The following is a 15,185-nucleotide window of genomic DNA, read 5'->3' as shown; positions in this document are numbered from 1 at the left end:
ATAGATACATTATATAGATTGATTAGTTGTTGGCTGTTTTATAACAGTTCTTTGATAAAAGAGATTATTAACATAGATTTATATTTGTTTATTTCCAAAAGAAGTTTTAGCATCCTGCTTTAAAACTGTTGCTATGTTAATACAAAATTATAGATTAAGATCACAAAGGTATTTAAAAAAAAGCATTTAATAAAGTATTTCCTATTCCAAATAATAATATAATTGGTTATTAAAGAATACTGATATTTGGCCTAATACATGATCAATTTGTTACACTTTTCCTCCTACATATGCCTTTGTATTTCTTATGAATTTATACATATAGCCCATAAAAGGTGTGTTTACTATATTAATAGACAGCTCATCTAATGGAAAATACAATATACATAATTAGATTACATGTTTACTCTCTTGAATTCCTCCCTGCTTCAGCACAGATAATTGAACTATGTGTTGTAGCCACTATTTGAAATACAAAAAATTGGCTGGGTGGTGGTGGCACATACCTTTACTCCCAGCACTTGGGAGGCAGAGGCAGGTGGATTTCTGAGTTTGAGGCCAGCCTGGTCTACAGAGTGAGTTCCAGAACAGCCCGGGCTATACAGAAAAACCCTGTCTCGAAAAACCAAAAAAAAAAAAAAAAAAGAAATACAAAACTTAAGTTTTTTAATTGGTATACTTATAGTTAGTATATAGCTCATGGTTTATGATAGCTTAAAATTGTTCCTTTTTTTAGATATTGCTAATTTTCAAATTTTACAAATACAGCTCAATTCAAGAAACATGTATTTTAGCCGGGCGGTGGTGGCGCACACCTTTAATCCCAGCACTTGGGAGGCAGAGGCAGGCGGATTTCTGAGTTTGAGGCCAGCCTGGTCTACAGAGTAAGTTCCAGGACAGCTAGGACTATACAGAGAAATCCTGTCTCGAAACAAACAAACAAACAAAAAACAAATAAACAAAAACAAAACAAAACAACAACAACAAAAAGAAACATGTATTTTTCCTTAATTTTGTAAGACATTTAAGAGCTCATACTTGATTGCCTGGACTCCAGAAATGTCATAAAAAATTTGTATATCAGATAGATTACAGACCTTACAAAAATGATTGGCCATAGAATTTTATTCTTTACATTGGGGTTACTATATAATAAAAGTTTATCTGTCTAAAGTTACTAAAGCTACATTGTAGGCCACTGTGTCTGATTTGCCTTTTGTGATTCTTGAGGCCAAAAACTGCAGTTTTCTGACACTTAACACCTCATTCTAAAAACAGCCAAAGATTAGGTAAACAGCTTTTGTTTTGTCTCAGCAAGAACTGCTGGGCTCTAACTTATGCCTGCTAGTCTGAGGCCACTTAAAAATGTTACTATAGAGTTTATTACTAAATGTAAAAAGTTTCCTATGAAAGCTATCTGAAGAAAAAGTACAAAGAAAACTTCTATTTTATTTGAGAAAAGGAAAAAAGTTTTATTTTATATACTATCCTAAGTGGGGAGTTGGGTCTGGAGACCCAACTCCTTTATTTATGATGTTCTTGGTTGATTTAGCATGTTTGAACACAAAAATTTTACTTTCTTCTGCTTTTCATGAGTTCCATTAAAAAAAATCAGTTCGACCTCAGAGGGTTCCCATCATGTGTGGAAAGTTTCTTTGCAGCTTCCAATATTTTGTCTTTGCATTTAAGTTTTGAGAGTTTGATCAAAACATATCTTCCTGTGAACATCTTTTGAATCATCCTGTTAGCCGCTCAGTTAGCTTCCAGGCTTTGCATTTCTGGTTCCTTTCCCAGACTTGAGAAGTTTCCACCACTATTTCTCTGAATGGTCCCCCCCCCCAAGGTTGTTATTTCTTTCTGCTTGGTGTATCTGCTGCTGAATTCCTCCATTGACTTTTTAGTTCAATTATGCCTCCTTCCTCTAAATAACTTGTTACTTTTAAATATCTTGTGAAGTTCCCAGTCTGTCAATCATTGCCTTCCTCTCCTCCCTGAATTATGTTGTAAGCATCATTTTTGAATACTATGTTAGGTAAATCTCATCTCCATTCCAATATGGAGAGTTTATGGAGATTTTACTTCTGCCAGTTGGAATAGATTTTCTAGTTTCTACATGGTTTTTTTTTTCAATCCCTTTGTGCAGTTCTGTGTATTAAAAAGGAATTGGGTCTCCAGATTTCTGGAAACAGTTCTTGGGTGATAGCCCCTTCTCTCTTTCTTTCTCTCTCTCTCCCTCTCTCTCGCTCTCTCTCTCTCTGTCTCTCTCTCTGCCTTTCATTCCAGGTGCACCCCTGGACTCTTTGTAATTCTCACTAGTTTTTGTTCTTAACAGCATCTAAAAAAATCACAGTGTAAAGTCTTGCTATTTTGTTTACAGAGATAGGATAGAAGTGGAATCTCCTGCTCTGGTATATGATGTCAAAGTTCCGTTAAAGCCGGGCAGTGGTGGCGCACGCCTTTAATCCCAGCACTTGGGAGGCAGAGGCAGGTGGAACTCTGAGTTTGAGGCCAGCCTGGTCTACAGAGTGAGCTCCAGGACAGCTAGGACTACACAGAGAGGCCACCCTGTCTCAAAAAACCAAAAAAAAAAAAAAAAAAAGCTCTGTTTAAAAAAAATACTGCGTAGGTGTTCCACCAATCTGCAGATGTCTTGATACATAACAAGTAGTGATTGCCAAGAAACTTTAAGGTAAAAGTAAGAATTGTTAATAGAAAAGAGAAAACCGCACATATATATGCGTGTATACACACACACACACACACACACACAGAACCAAAACATGTATGTCTGTGTGTGTGTGCGATAGCAAATAATTACTTTCATATAATGACAAAAACTATAGACTGAATGTTCTAAAATTGTGATCAAGAGCTACAGAAAGGTCGGGACAATAGAAGATCCGGAACTGAAGAAAGAAAGCTAAATTCTCAATTAAGAGAAAAATGCTAAAACTAGAAAGTCTAAAGAAAGAAACATAAACCTTTGAGTCATTTCGGGCCCAATTAAGTTTAAAAATCTGATTTGGTGTGTGATACACTTGGAGCATATCTATTTCTATTGCCTTCAAAAATTATATCAGTTCTGATGAATATACCAAACACAGTGGTTTAGAGACTAGAAAAGAAGTCTAAAAAACTTAAATGAAACAGCTGCATGCATCTCTGAGGGGAGAAAACATAATGTGGCGAGGAGGGAACAAGACATCTGTTTTCTATATACAAGACATAGAAAAGTATCTGACACTTTAAATATTGTCAATGTGCACAAAATAGTAAAAGCTAGATGCTTTTGCATCAAACAAGAAAAATAAAAATAAACACAGTCACACCTGCAAATGTCTATGCTCACCTGATCTGCACACCAGTACCAGATGGCTAAAATGGTCATTCCAAACATCAGTCCTGGCCATGGAATGTCTCCAGTGATAGGATCTCGGAAGATGTGGAAGGAGTCTGGCTGAGGAGTGTAGCACTTGGGGCTGATCGTCAGGTTGTCCCCCTCCACTATAGAGGGGATGGCATTCATGTACTTCTCTGTAAAGCTCTCATAGCCTCCGACTTCAGCAAATGCTAGAAAGGCATCAGATAGAATGTGTGAGGATTTCAAACAGCACATGCTCATAAGCACTCCACTGCAGTGAAGGTACTTGAGTGCTTCCTATTGGCATGGTCACATCTTCAGTGCTTTCCCCAATGGTGGATACATGCCTGTGGGATCATCCATGATAGAATACTGGCTTCTACTGAGTATTCAAAGAAAACAATTCCTTAATATTGTTTCTTTCTGATTTCTTAAGTAAATCACCTAACAAAGCAATGAACTCATACATAAAAAAAATTATGCAGCTCAATTAAGGTTGCCACTTAATAACATTTGCCCAGTACCAAACTCTACAAACCTCACTAGACATTTCACAGTTACAAAATGAACATTTAGAAGCAACAGAACTTTGTTATGGTTTTATACTTTATCTGTCAATTACATTTTTACTCAACACACACACACGCACACACATATACACACACAGGTGGGCAGGCATGCATACAAACAAGCATGCATACACATGTGCACACACACCTGTGCATACACATTCATACACACACTCATACACACACTAACACACTCATACATACACACATGCATAGACACATGCACACACAAACATGTACACATATGTACACACACATATGTACATACACATGTGCCCATGTGTGCACCTACACATACACACACACACACACTCACAACCATGACAGCTGAAACCGGAACAAAGTATCTTTCTATCCTTCACTCCTGCATTCTGTACTTCCTATCACTGATGTCACATTTTTCTCCCTCATGTTTCTATGTTATGCTGGATCCACATTTACAGTGTTTCCATATATACATGTGTACATCGCAGGCAAGGATCTTCACCTAAGGAGAATGTGTGATGCTTATTTTCTGTTTGATTTTTTGAGGTTTGAGTCACTTTGCTTAGTGTCATACTTTCTGTGGCCACTCACTTTTCTGCAAACTTCCTGGTGAAGTAGGAGAACAGACATAAATGGCTTCCATTCCCGCCTTGAAGTCCTAGTGATATATGTTTCATTGTAGTCAGATTTTGTAGTTCAAAACTAAGTAGGAGCTACAATTTTATATGAACAAGTGTGAGGGGGAGAATGACAGATTCCTCTGGATTAGGGTGGAAAGGAGAGGAGGAAGGGAGAGAGACAGAGACAGGAACACATAAAGGGTGACACACTGAAACACACTGACACACACACAGAGAGACAGAGAAAGACACACAGAGGAAGAGAGAAGGATTGAAAGTGGAGAGGGAAGAGAGAGAGACACACAGAGGGAGTCAGAGAGACACAAAGAGGGACAGTCATACACACACAGAAAGAGAAACACACACACACACACACACACACACACACACACACACGAGTTTGGATGGTAAAAACCATACCAGGAGGATTGGTAAGGTAGAGAGAAGGTTGAGACTTGGATACTTGGTGAGCACACACCTAAGACTTAGGTGACTCCCTGTTCCCTGCCAGACTCCGGACCTGGAACACAAACTATGCTTCTCACATAAAAGAAATGTGTCTGGGCTGGAGAGATGACACAGCAGTTAAGAGCACTGACTGCCCTGCCAGAGGTCCTGAGTTCAATTCCCAGCAACTACATGGTGGCTCACAACCATCTGTAATGGGATCCAATGCTCTCTTCTGGTGTGTCTGAAGATAGCTGCAATGAACTATATAAATAAAAAATAAATAAATCTTGAAAGACAGAGAGAGAGACAGAGAGAGAGAGAGAGAGAGAGAGAGAGAGAGAGAGAGAGAGAGAGAAATGTGTTCCATGGTCACGTAGGCCCAAATCAGTTCTCCATGCTCATGAGATGCCTAGAGGCCTGGAGGGCTTAGCCAAGAAGCTTCCTTTCCCTGACATTCTTCCCTGCAAAAGATATTTAATCACAGGAGTCTACCCTGAGAAGTGGGTATGGAGCATTATTCATTCATTTCCCACCATGAACAGACAATAAACTCTTTAGAACTATGGACTGTCTCTTTCATCAAGATCTGCCATGAAGAGCCATGGAGGAGGCATTCAGCTACAGAACCACAGCTTAATTCTCCTGTAGAAGGTCTCTCTGTAATTGCAGACAAAGCTACCACCAAGTCTGCCTCTGCCAAGCTAAGGACAATCACCGCTGGGACAAACTGGAGATTCTCTTACTCCTGGACCTGGGCTAGATGCTGTCCCCAGCCTGCAGCCTTTGACTCTGTTCTTGGCTCTTCCATGACTCGCAGCAGTGCCTGGATGTCCAAGAGTCAGAGAACCCAACAGCTCCAGGCCTCTTCACAGGCCCAGGGACCCCAGAACCAACTCTGGCTTTCCCACATCTCAGGCTGTGCTTTCCTATCCCCAGAACAGTGTCTCAGCATTTCCCTACAGCCTTGTACCCACCTGGGCAAGGCGTGGGCTAAGTGTAGTGTTCTGGCTCCCTAATTGGCCATGCCCAGTGGTGGGGTAGATGTGGGACAACCCCTCCCCCCACACACACACTGAGAAAGAGAGGGGGGGATTGGGAAAATATGACTTACCCATGGTGGGGGCGGGAGGAGGGGGGAGGGCAGGATATTGGGAAAATATAATTAACCCATGGACTCAATCTCGACTCAATAGTGAACAGAGTTCTAGTCCAACCTTACAGAAATCCTGGAGTCTTCAGCACATACTAGCAACTAGAAATATTTTTCTTTCCTCATGGCACAATATCAGGAAGCCATTTTGAAATAATTCTGAGTCTTAAGAATTATTAAGCAGCTTTAAGAATCAAAATCCTGAGCACTGGTGGAGCTTTTGGGATTCTTCCTCCCACTGGGTTGTCTCATCCAGCTTTAATCACAGCAACTTAATATGCCATGTTTGCTTGATATCATCCCTGGGAGGCCTGCCCTTTACTCAAGGAGGAGGAGTATGGGGGCCAGGAGAGGGGGATAGAGGGAGAGGAGGGAGGAGAAACTGTGGTTTGGATGTAATATATGAGAGAGAGAGAGAGAGAGAGAGAGAGAGAGAGAGAGAGAGAGAGAGAAAGAAATTGCTTTTTATCATTTTATCCTTGGGAACCCACTGTAAAGACCAGGTCCATAGACAATTAGTGCTGCCCCCAAGGGCTAGCAACAAGGCCAAGGGGTAGTCACAAGGGAGAGACTTCCAGAGAAGTATAGCTCAGTACAGGGTGGGGGGGAGTACAATGGTTCAGTACTTGTCTGTTAGAATACATTCTAGAATGGAGTAGTTGGATAATTCTGAGTGCTTGTGAGAAAACAGGAAAACAAGAGTCTTGTGATCCCCATTTCTTCAAGAACACAATTGTTCTTGGAGTGTGCTTTCGTGGCTCTCCCAGGTATAGTGGGTAGGAGTGTGTTCATGTTAGACTCAATGGGCTCTTGCTATTTGTTTATACACCTCTAAGGAAAAACATGTTTTGCCATGTGCAGTTCATTCTTGTGATTCTATACTTTATGCAGATGACTTGCCTTAACCCTCAGAGTATAAATTGTCTGATGCTCTGAATAAAGTTGGCCACTGCAGAAGACTGCAGTCTGCCTCATTTACTGTCTCCATTTTCCCAGGTACCACCACCTCTAGAGTTGTAAACACTTGTCAACTTGATAAGATTCAGAATGATCTAGGAGAAAAGCTCCTGGTTGTATATTGAATATTAATTTTTTTTGCCAAGAATTGGTCCAATAGAGAATTAACATAAAGTATATTTGGCGAACACAGAAACTCCCTGAAATTTGGAGGCTGAAACAGGTGTGTTAGTGTATATTTTTTCACAATCTATTTTTTAAAATTTATTTTATGTATTCATCATTCCTCTCTTCAGACACACCAGAAGAGGGCACCAGACTCCATTACATATTGTTGTGAGTCACCATGTGGTTGCTTGGAATTGAACTCAGGATCTCTGGAAGAGCAGTCAGTGCTCTTAACCACTGAGCCATCTTTTCAGCCCTTCACAATCTATTTTAATAAGGGTTCAGCCTCCCCTCTAGCCTACCACCCACCAGAGGTAGTGGGAAAGAAATGTTATTTGGATACAGAAGAAGTAGACCTGTTTAGAAATAGTTCTTTGGGGCGTGTACTGGCTGAATTTGGGTGTCAACTTGACACAAGCTAGAGTTATCACAGAGAAAGGAGCCTCCCTTGAAGAAATGCCTCCATGAGATTCAGCTGTAAGGTATTTTCTCAGTATTTTTTTTTAAGAGTCTTATTTATTTTTTTGTATGAGTACACTGTAGCTATCTTCAGACATACCACAAGAGGGCATCAGATGTTATTTCAGATGGTTTCAAGCCACCATGTGGTTGCTGGGAATTGAACTCAGGACCTCTGGAAGAGCAGTCAGTGCTCTTTACCATCGAGCCATCTCTCTAGCCCCTAGCATTTTCTTGATTAGTGATCAAAGAGGGAGGGCCCAGTTCAATGTGGGTGATGCCATCCCTGAGCTGGTGGTCCTGGGTTCTATAAGGAAGCAAGCTGAGTAAGCCAGGAGAAGCATGCCAGTAAATAACATCCCTCCATGATCTCTGCATCAGCTCCTGCCTCCAGGTTCCTGCCCTGTATCAGTTCCTGTCCCAACTGATGTCCAGTCTACCATTATATGGTAATTCCATTTAAACTTCTTTTATATTTTTCTAAAATATAAAAGTAGTAGGTTTCTATAGATATTTTCAAAAGGCCTTTAGTTTTAGTGTGGCACTTTGAATGAGCATGGCCTTCATAGGCTCCTATCTTTGAATACTTATACTTAGTCCATAATTAGTAGAACTCCTTGTAAGAATTATGAGGTCTCTTGATAGCTTTATATCATGTTGACAGAAGCTAAAGTCATTTGAAAGGAGGGAACCTCAATTTAGAAAATGCCTACATAAGATTGAGTTGTAGGCAGACCTGAAAGGCATTTTCTTAGTTGGTGATTGATTGGGGAGGACTCAGCACATTATGAGTGGTGCCATCTATGGGCTGGTGGTCCTGGGTTCTACAAGAAAGCAGGCTGAGCAACCCTTAAGGAGCAAGTCAGTAAGCAGCACTTCCCCATGGCTTCTGCATCAGTTCCTGTCTCCATGTTCCTGCATTCCTTGAGTTGATTTCTTTCAATGATGAACACTGATATGTAAGTGTAAGCCAAAATAATCCCTTTCCCCTGTAGAGGAATTTTAATCGATCAACATGGTTGTTCTGTCAAGGACATATCAAAAGACCTCAGTCTATGTGATTCAGCTGGAAGGCAAACACTCCCTGGATTCCAGTATGATCTATGTGTAAATAATACACATATTTAACCCCTAACAATGTAGGTTCATTTAATTTGTAGAAGGAAGCAACCATGTTTGAAAGTGATGCCTAGTTGAGGGGCAGATGAACTGACAAATTAGAGAAATATTTGACAGAATGAATCAGAAATAGGATATGCACACCTCTCAGGAGAACAGCACAGGAGAGGTGACTTAAGAGACAGTACACACACACACACACACACACACACACACACACACAGGGAGGGAGAGAGAGAGAGAGAGAGAGAGAGAGAGAGAGAGAGAGAGAGAGAGGAGATGCAGTTTCGCCAAGAGTTTTACAGAAATAGGCTGTAAGTGACTACAGAGCAAGCCATAGAAAGAGAAAGCAGCTAGATTAGAACAGATTGTCAGAGTTAGTTTGAGACCAAGCAGAGCAATTCAATCAGAAGCTGAGAGAAGCCACTTCGAATGAGTCAGTTTGAAGAGGAATTTGAGCCAGACCAGCTGAGTTGAACTAGCCAGCCAGAGTTCAGAAAGCGCTGGAAAGGGTGTGTTTACTGAGCAGTAAGCCTTCAAGACAACAAGTACATCAGATAATTTAAAGTTACTTACATTCCTCCCCACTTGCTTTTTGGTCATGATGTTCTATTGAAGCAGTAGAAACCCTGACTACACAGGAGGTATGGACTTGGAGGAGGTGTGTAACAAGCTAGGTGGGATTTGACTCAAACCGTTCTCAGTGTATTGTTTGCTTCCTGCTTGTGGATCAGGCTGTGAGCTCAAAGATTCTGCTCCAGCACCATGCCTGCCTTCTTGCCATGTTTCTTTCCACCATGACAGTCATGAATTCTTATATCTCTTAAACTGCAAGCCCCAAATAAACTCTGCATTTTAAAAGCTGACTTACCCTAGTGTTTTGTCACAGTGAGGGAAAAACAACAGACAAGTTTCTGTGACAAGCCGGATCATGGTGTTGTGCTGTTGTTGTTGTTTGTTTGTTTGTTTTTGGAGGAATATAAAAGTTTTGGGGACTATAAAAGCATTTGGATGCTATGAGTAGAATGTAATGGGCTGTCCTAGTACAAGCTAGGAAAAGACAATGTGTTCCATTAATCTACATGTCTGTTTTTGCTCTGATACCATTGTTTTATTATTACAGCCCTGTAATATATCTGGAAATCGGGAATGGCAATCCAGTCAGTATTTTTCTTTTTACTCAGAATTATTTTTACCTATCTGTTGTCTTTTGTGTTTCCATATTAATGTTGGGATAGTTTCTTCTATCTCAACTAGATGAGAATTTTGATTGGGATTGTATTAAATCTATAAATAGTTTTTGGTATATTTTGGTATAGTTTTGGTTATATTCACAAGCCAATTCTAGCAATGTATGAGTGTGGGATGCCTTTCCATTTTCCAGTGCCTTTATCTTTTTCTTCAGAGGTTTAAAATTTTTTATTGTGCTGTCTTTCATTTTGGTGCTTGGCTTTATTTTGAGATATCTTGTTTTCTTTGAGGATATTGTGAATGGGAGTGTGTCCATGATCTCATTCTCTGTGTTTGTTGTTGGTATTTAGAAAGGCTATTGAGTTTTAAATTTTTATTCCCTATCCTGCCACATTGTTGATTATTTTTAGAGGTTTTCCTGTAGATCTTTGGGATTTCTTATGTCTAATACACCATTGGTAAACAGGCATAGTTTGATTTCTTTTCCTATTTGTATCCTTTTAATTCCTTCCCAGTGCCTTATTGCTCTAGCCATTGTTTGAACACAGTTACCTAGACTAACCCCAAGATATGAAATTGAAAATAGTAATAATAAACTCATCAAAAATTTCAAGACCTTTAAGAAGGACACAAGGGAACATCTCAATAAATTTAAAGAAGAGAAATGCCTGAGATAATGCACAAGAAAATGCAATATAAGGCCGGAGGAGGTGATGAAGAGAAGAATACAGGGTTTCAAAACGTAATACAAACAGAAATGTGAAGAGGACTCAGGCCAAAATGAAAAGCTCAATAACCCAAGTAGAAAACTCAAGGGAAAGCTTTACAAGGAACCTGAATCGAGAAGAAAGGAATATCAGCATTCAAGATAAAGTAGATTGTTTAGATGTTAATTCACATCTGCCTAGGCAAAGTTCATGGGACAATGACTCCCAACAGATGAATGGGCTTGGTGCTGCCAGGACTGAAGCTATTTCCCCTATCTATCCACAGTCTTTATCTAATCCAGCCAAAGAACCCCAGCCAGATGACTGGACTGTTAACATTCCCATTAAGGGATCTACATATGAAATGGAAGTATGATGCAGTGAAACCAGGAGGCAACATTACAGAACACACAGACAGGAACTTTTCTTATAATTCCCTAGCCCAAGGAAGAGCACACAATCTTCACTTACCAAACCCCATGAGAATTAAAGAGCCAACCAGCATGATTAAAGTCTGCAGAGAGTCTGTGTAGATCACTGAGGCCAAGCCCCCTATGGAGAGAAAATATCAGAGCAGGACATTTTATTCATGCATCCTGATTTCCCTCTTCACCTCTAGGCTCTCCTCTATCCCAAACATAGAAAGGAATCAGCAGACAACATATCATGGGTCCCATGTGAGTCCTGGCTTGTCTTGACATCATTTTCTTCTAAGTGTTTATTACCATATTTAACTCACTTTCTTTTCTTACTGAGATACAAAGTTCTGTGAATTATTGGTGGAGTTCCATGTCGGAGAGTTTTTGAATATTAGGTAATGGAAAGCTGACAGCTTACCATAATAATCTACTGAATTATCCCCATTTGACATATCTATCTATCTATCTATAGAGCCTTGCTCCTTTTCAAATTCATGACCTCTTTTCCACTAATTGTTGTTAGATGTATATATGTACACATATATACACATATATACTTCTGTATGTAACCTTCTCAGCCTCATACTGTTGTCTTGATCAATCTTCTTACATCTAACAATGAACCTTCCGTTGTGTTTCTGGCAATTGCTGCTCTCGTCCTGTGCTTTATTCTCACACTGTCAATGGGATGGTATCCTTAATCTGCCCCTCGGAAGGCTGACACCAAATCTACTAATCCCAGATCGTGGGAGGACAAACAGAACATTTCATGGGTGAATAAAACCAGAGGCAGACTTACCAGCCACTGTGTAAAAAGCAGTGATAGCCAAGAGGATGAAGACCGCCAGGTAGAGGTTCAATCCCAAGGCCAGTTGGATGAATATGGCTCCAGAAAATATGTTAGACTATGAAAGCAACAGTGGGGATGGGAAAGAAAGATGGATTTCAGGCCTCTGAGTTTTCTGCTCCAACATCCACTTCCTTTCCTAGCTCTTCTGGTAGACTCCTGATCCTCCTCCAAGACTCCACTTAGATGTCCCCACCACAGTTTCCCTGCATGTCATTGAGTAATTTTCATCCCCTCTTCTGTACACACACCACAGGTAGCTCATTGTTCAAAGGCTACATAAAGGAAGTGGCATATCCTTGTAAGGGGATGTACTATTAGTAAGGTCTGATTCTCTGATTGGTTCTTGACTTGGTCAATAAAGAAAGTGGGAGCCAATTGCTGGGCAAAGGGTAAAGGTGGGACTTCAGGGTACCAAGAGGAAAAAAGGGACATGAGGAAAGAGAAGAGGACTTTTGGGCCAGGTTTTGGAATGAGAAACACACAACAGCCATGTACAATCTTGGGGTAGCTAGAACCAGCGGCCTCTGCCACTGGTGGATGGCTGATACAGCCTAGCTGATAAGATTAGGGTAAGAGACTCTGTGTCCAGGAATTGCATTATATGGCAAGTTCAAAGATTATAAGTCTGAATGTTTTTCTTTCAAGGAACAAAGGTGGGCAGAGAAAGAGGGAAGCTGGGGTGGTAGCTAGAAGCTAGCCTAAAGGAATGCGTAAGCTGGGAAATATTGAAGCTGCTAGAGAAAACATAGGCACTACACTGTAAGATACAGGCCCTGGAAAGGATTTTTTGAACAGAACACCACTTGCCTAGGATTTAAGATCAACAATAGAGAAACAGGGCTTCTTTACTGCAAAGAAAACTATCAACCAGACAAAAAGGAAGCGCACAGAACTGGAGGCATTCTTTTACAGCTACATATGTGGTAGAGGGTGAATCTGATAGATTCTGATAGAAAATGATAGAATATGAATGTCCAGAGTCGATGAAGAACTTAAAAAAAAACCAAAAGAGTCAATAAATCAAATGACCCAGTTAAAAAAAATGGGCCATAGATCTGAACAGAGAGTTCTCCAAAGAAGAAATAAAAATGACCAAGAGGGATCTAGAATAGTTTTCAACATCCTTAGCAATTAGGGAAACACAAATCAAAACAGCCTTGAGATTTCATCTTACCCCAGTCAGAGTCACAGAGATCAACAAGACAACTGACAACAAATGCTGGAGAGGATGGGGAAGAGAAATGAACTGGAGCCCTCGCTGCTCAGCATGGGTGGGATTGAAAACTGCATGCACCAGGGGAGGGAAATTGAATCCTGGCTCAGCGTGGGTGGGAGGGCAAACTGTACCAGCCACTGCAAAAATAACTGTGGAGAATTCTCAAAAAACTACAAATGAACCTACCATGTGTCTCAGTCATACCGCTCCTTGACATCTCCCCAAAGAGTTGACAACCCACTCCACAGAGCTTGATCAACTGTGTTCATTGACCCAGTGGCTGTGTTCAATTCACAATAGTTCCGGAAATGGGAATGACTGAAATATCCTTTCATTGATGAATGGGTTAGGAAAGTGTGGTACGTAAACATGCTGAGATTTTATCCAGCCATAAGGAAAAATAAAATCAGGACGTTTGCAAGAAATGTCTGGAAAATATGCTAAATTAGGCACCCAGGCTCAGGAAGATAAACATCACATGATATCTGTCATATGAGGATCCCAGCTTCTAATTTATATACAAATAGAAATAAAATAAATATTATGTTAATAATATATTCTAAATATTATATCTAGTAAAACAGTAAAAAAACATACCACACATATACATAACCATACATATATATACACACACACATATATTTGTGTGTATCTATGAATGTGTGTGTGTATGTGTGTGTGTGTGTGTGTGTGTGTGTATGGGCATGAGTGTGAATAGAGGTTATAAAAATAGAGAGAGGCCCATAAACATCAAAAATGGCCCTAAAGAGGTCATGAAAAGAGGGTGATAGAACACATGCAACACTAAGTCAGCAAGGGGAATCCTGGGAATGGAGGGGTACAAATAGGGGACAGAGATATGGGTGTGTGTGACTTCAACCCAAGCAAAGTATTGTGGAAATGTCATAGGAAAACTGACACTCTGTAGGCCAGTTAAAACTAACTCTTATAAAAGCCTTTGCCCCCACCCCCGCCCCCACTCCAAAAAGGGAAAAACTCAACAAAGAGAAGACCTGACAAATAGGGACAATATTTACAAACTAAACACTAAAAGAATTCAACAGCAGAAGACACACAGGAGCTGATTACAAATGGATGGACGATCTCAAGAAATCATTCTTACAATCAATCATTAATATTAATAAATATTAATAGCACATGAAATTTACTTAAATCTTCAAAATTTACTTATTTGTTATGTGTGTGCATTCTTTGTCTGAAAGTAAGTGTACTTCCTGCCTGTCTAGCATAAGTGGAAGCCAGAAAGGATCCCATGTTTCCTGCAGTGGGAGTTACATATATTTGTAATTCTCCCTGTGAGTGAACTGAACTCAGATCTTTCTGAACAGCAAGTACATTTTACCACTGAACCATCTCTCCATCCCTGCTGGGAGCCAAACTTTCTCCATTTTGAAAGAATAGTTTTAGGCTTTGTTTTTCCTCAGCTATCAACTCCTGAGAAAGCAGATGGCCAGTGGTTGCTGTGCCCTGAGCTAGACATAAACATTAGTGGTTGCAAGATAACTGCTGTGTCAAATGCCCAGCTTCTGTGAAATTTCCCCAAACACATTATCTTCTTCCTTGCCTGTATAAATTGCCTGAGAAAATAGAGCTCCATGGACTTTGATCAGAAAACTTGTCTTGGTCTAGTTGTTTGTGTCTCTTGTCCCTTCATTCTTTTGTCCCCCACCCCACTCCCGGGTCTTGTCTAATCCCCCACAGGCCAGGGAACATCCCCAGAAAAATTTTATATTAAGTAAACGTTGAGCATTGGTAATCAGTAGGAAAACGCAAACCGTAACCACACAAAGACATGCTATATTGTTCAGTATCTGAATAGCTAGTATGAAGGGAACGAAAAGTAACAAATGCAGGTGAAAAGTAACAAATGCAGGTGAAAAGTAACAAATGCAGGTTTAATGTAACAAATGCAGGAGAAAAGTAACAAATGCAGGTGAAAAGTA

At 40.2% G+C, this 15,185-nt stretch overlaps 1 protein-coding gene across 1 annotated transcript in view; it reads right to left on the bottom strand.

Annotated features, from left to right (window-relative positions):
• LOC114626547 (solute carrier family 5 member 4-like) overlaps positions 1-15,185 on the bottom strand; it is a 197,771-nt gene that overhangs the window by 23,533 nt on the left and 159,053 nt on the right. The window contains exon 9 of the mRNA XM_028773976.1: positions 3,350-3,442. Coding sequence (XP_028629809.1) covers positions 3,350-3,442 — 93 coding nt within the window. The remainder of the gene's footprint in view (positions 1-3,349; positions 3,443-15,185) is intronic.

The sequence above is a fragment of the Grammomys surdaster genome, unplaced genomic scaffold (genome assembly GCF_004785775.1).
Source record: "Grammomys surdaster isolate TR1022 unplaced genomic scaffold, NIH_TR_1.0 237, whole genome shotgun sequence".
Lineage (NCBI taxonomy): Eukaryota > Metazoa > Chordata > Mammalia > Rodentia > Muridae > Grammomys > Grammomys surdaster.
Note: the sequence above shows the minus strand (reverse complement) of the source record. Positions and strands in the feature narration are given on the sequence as shown.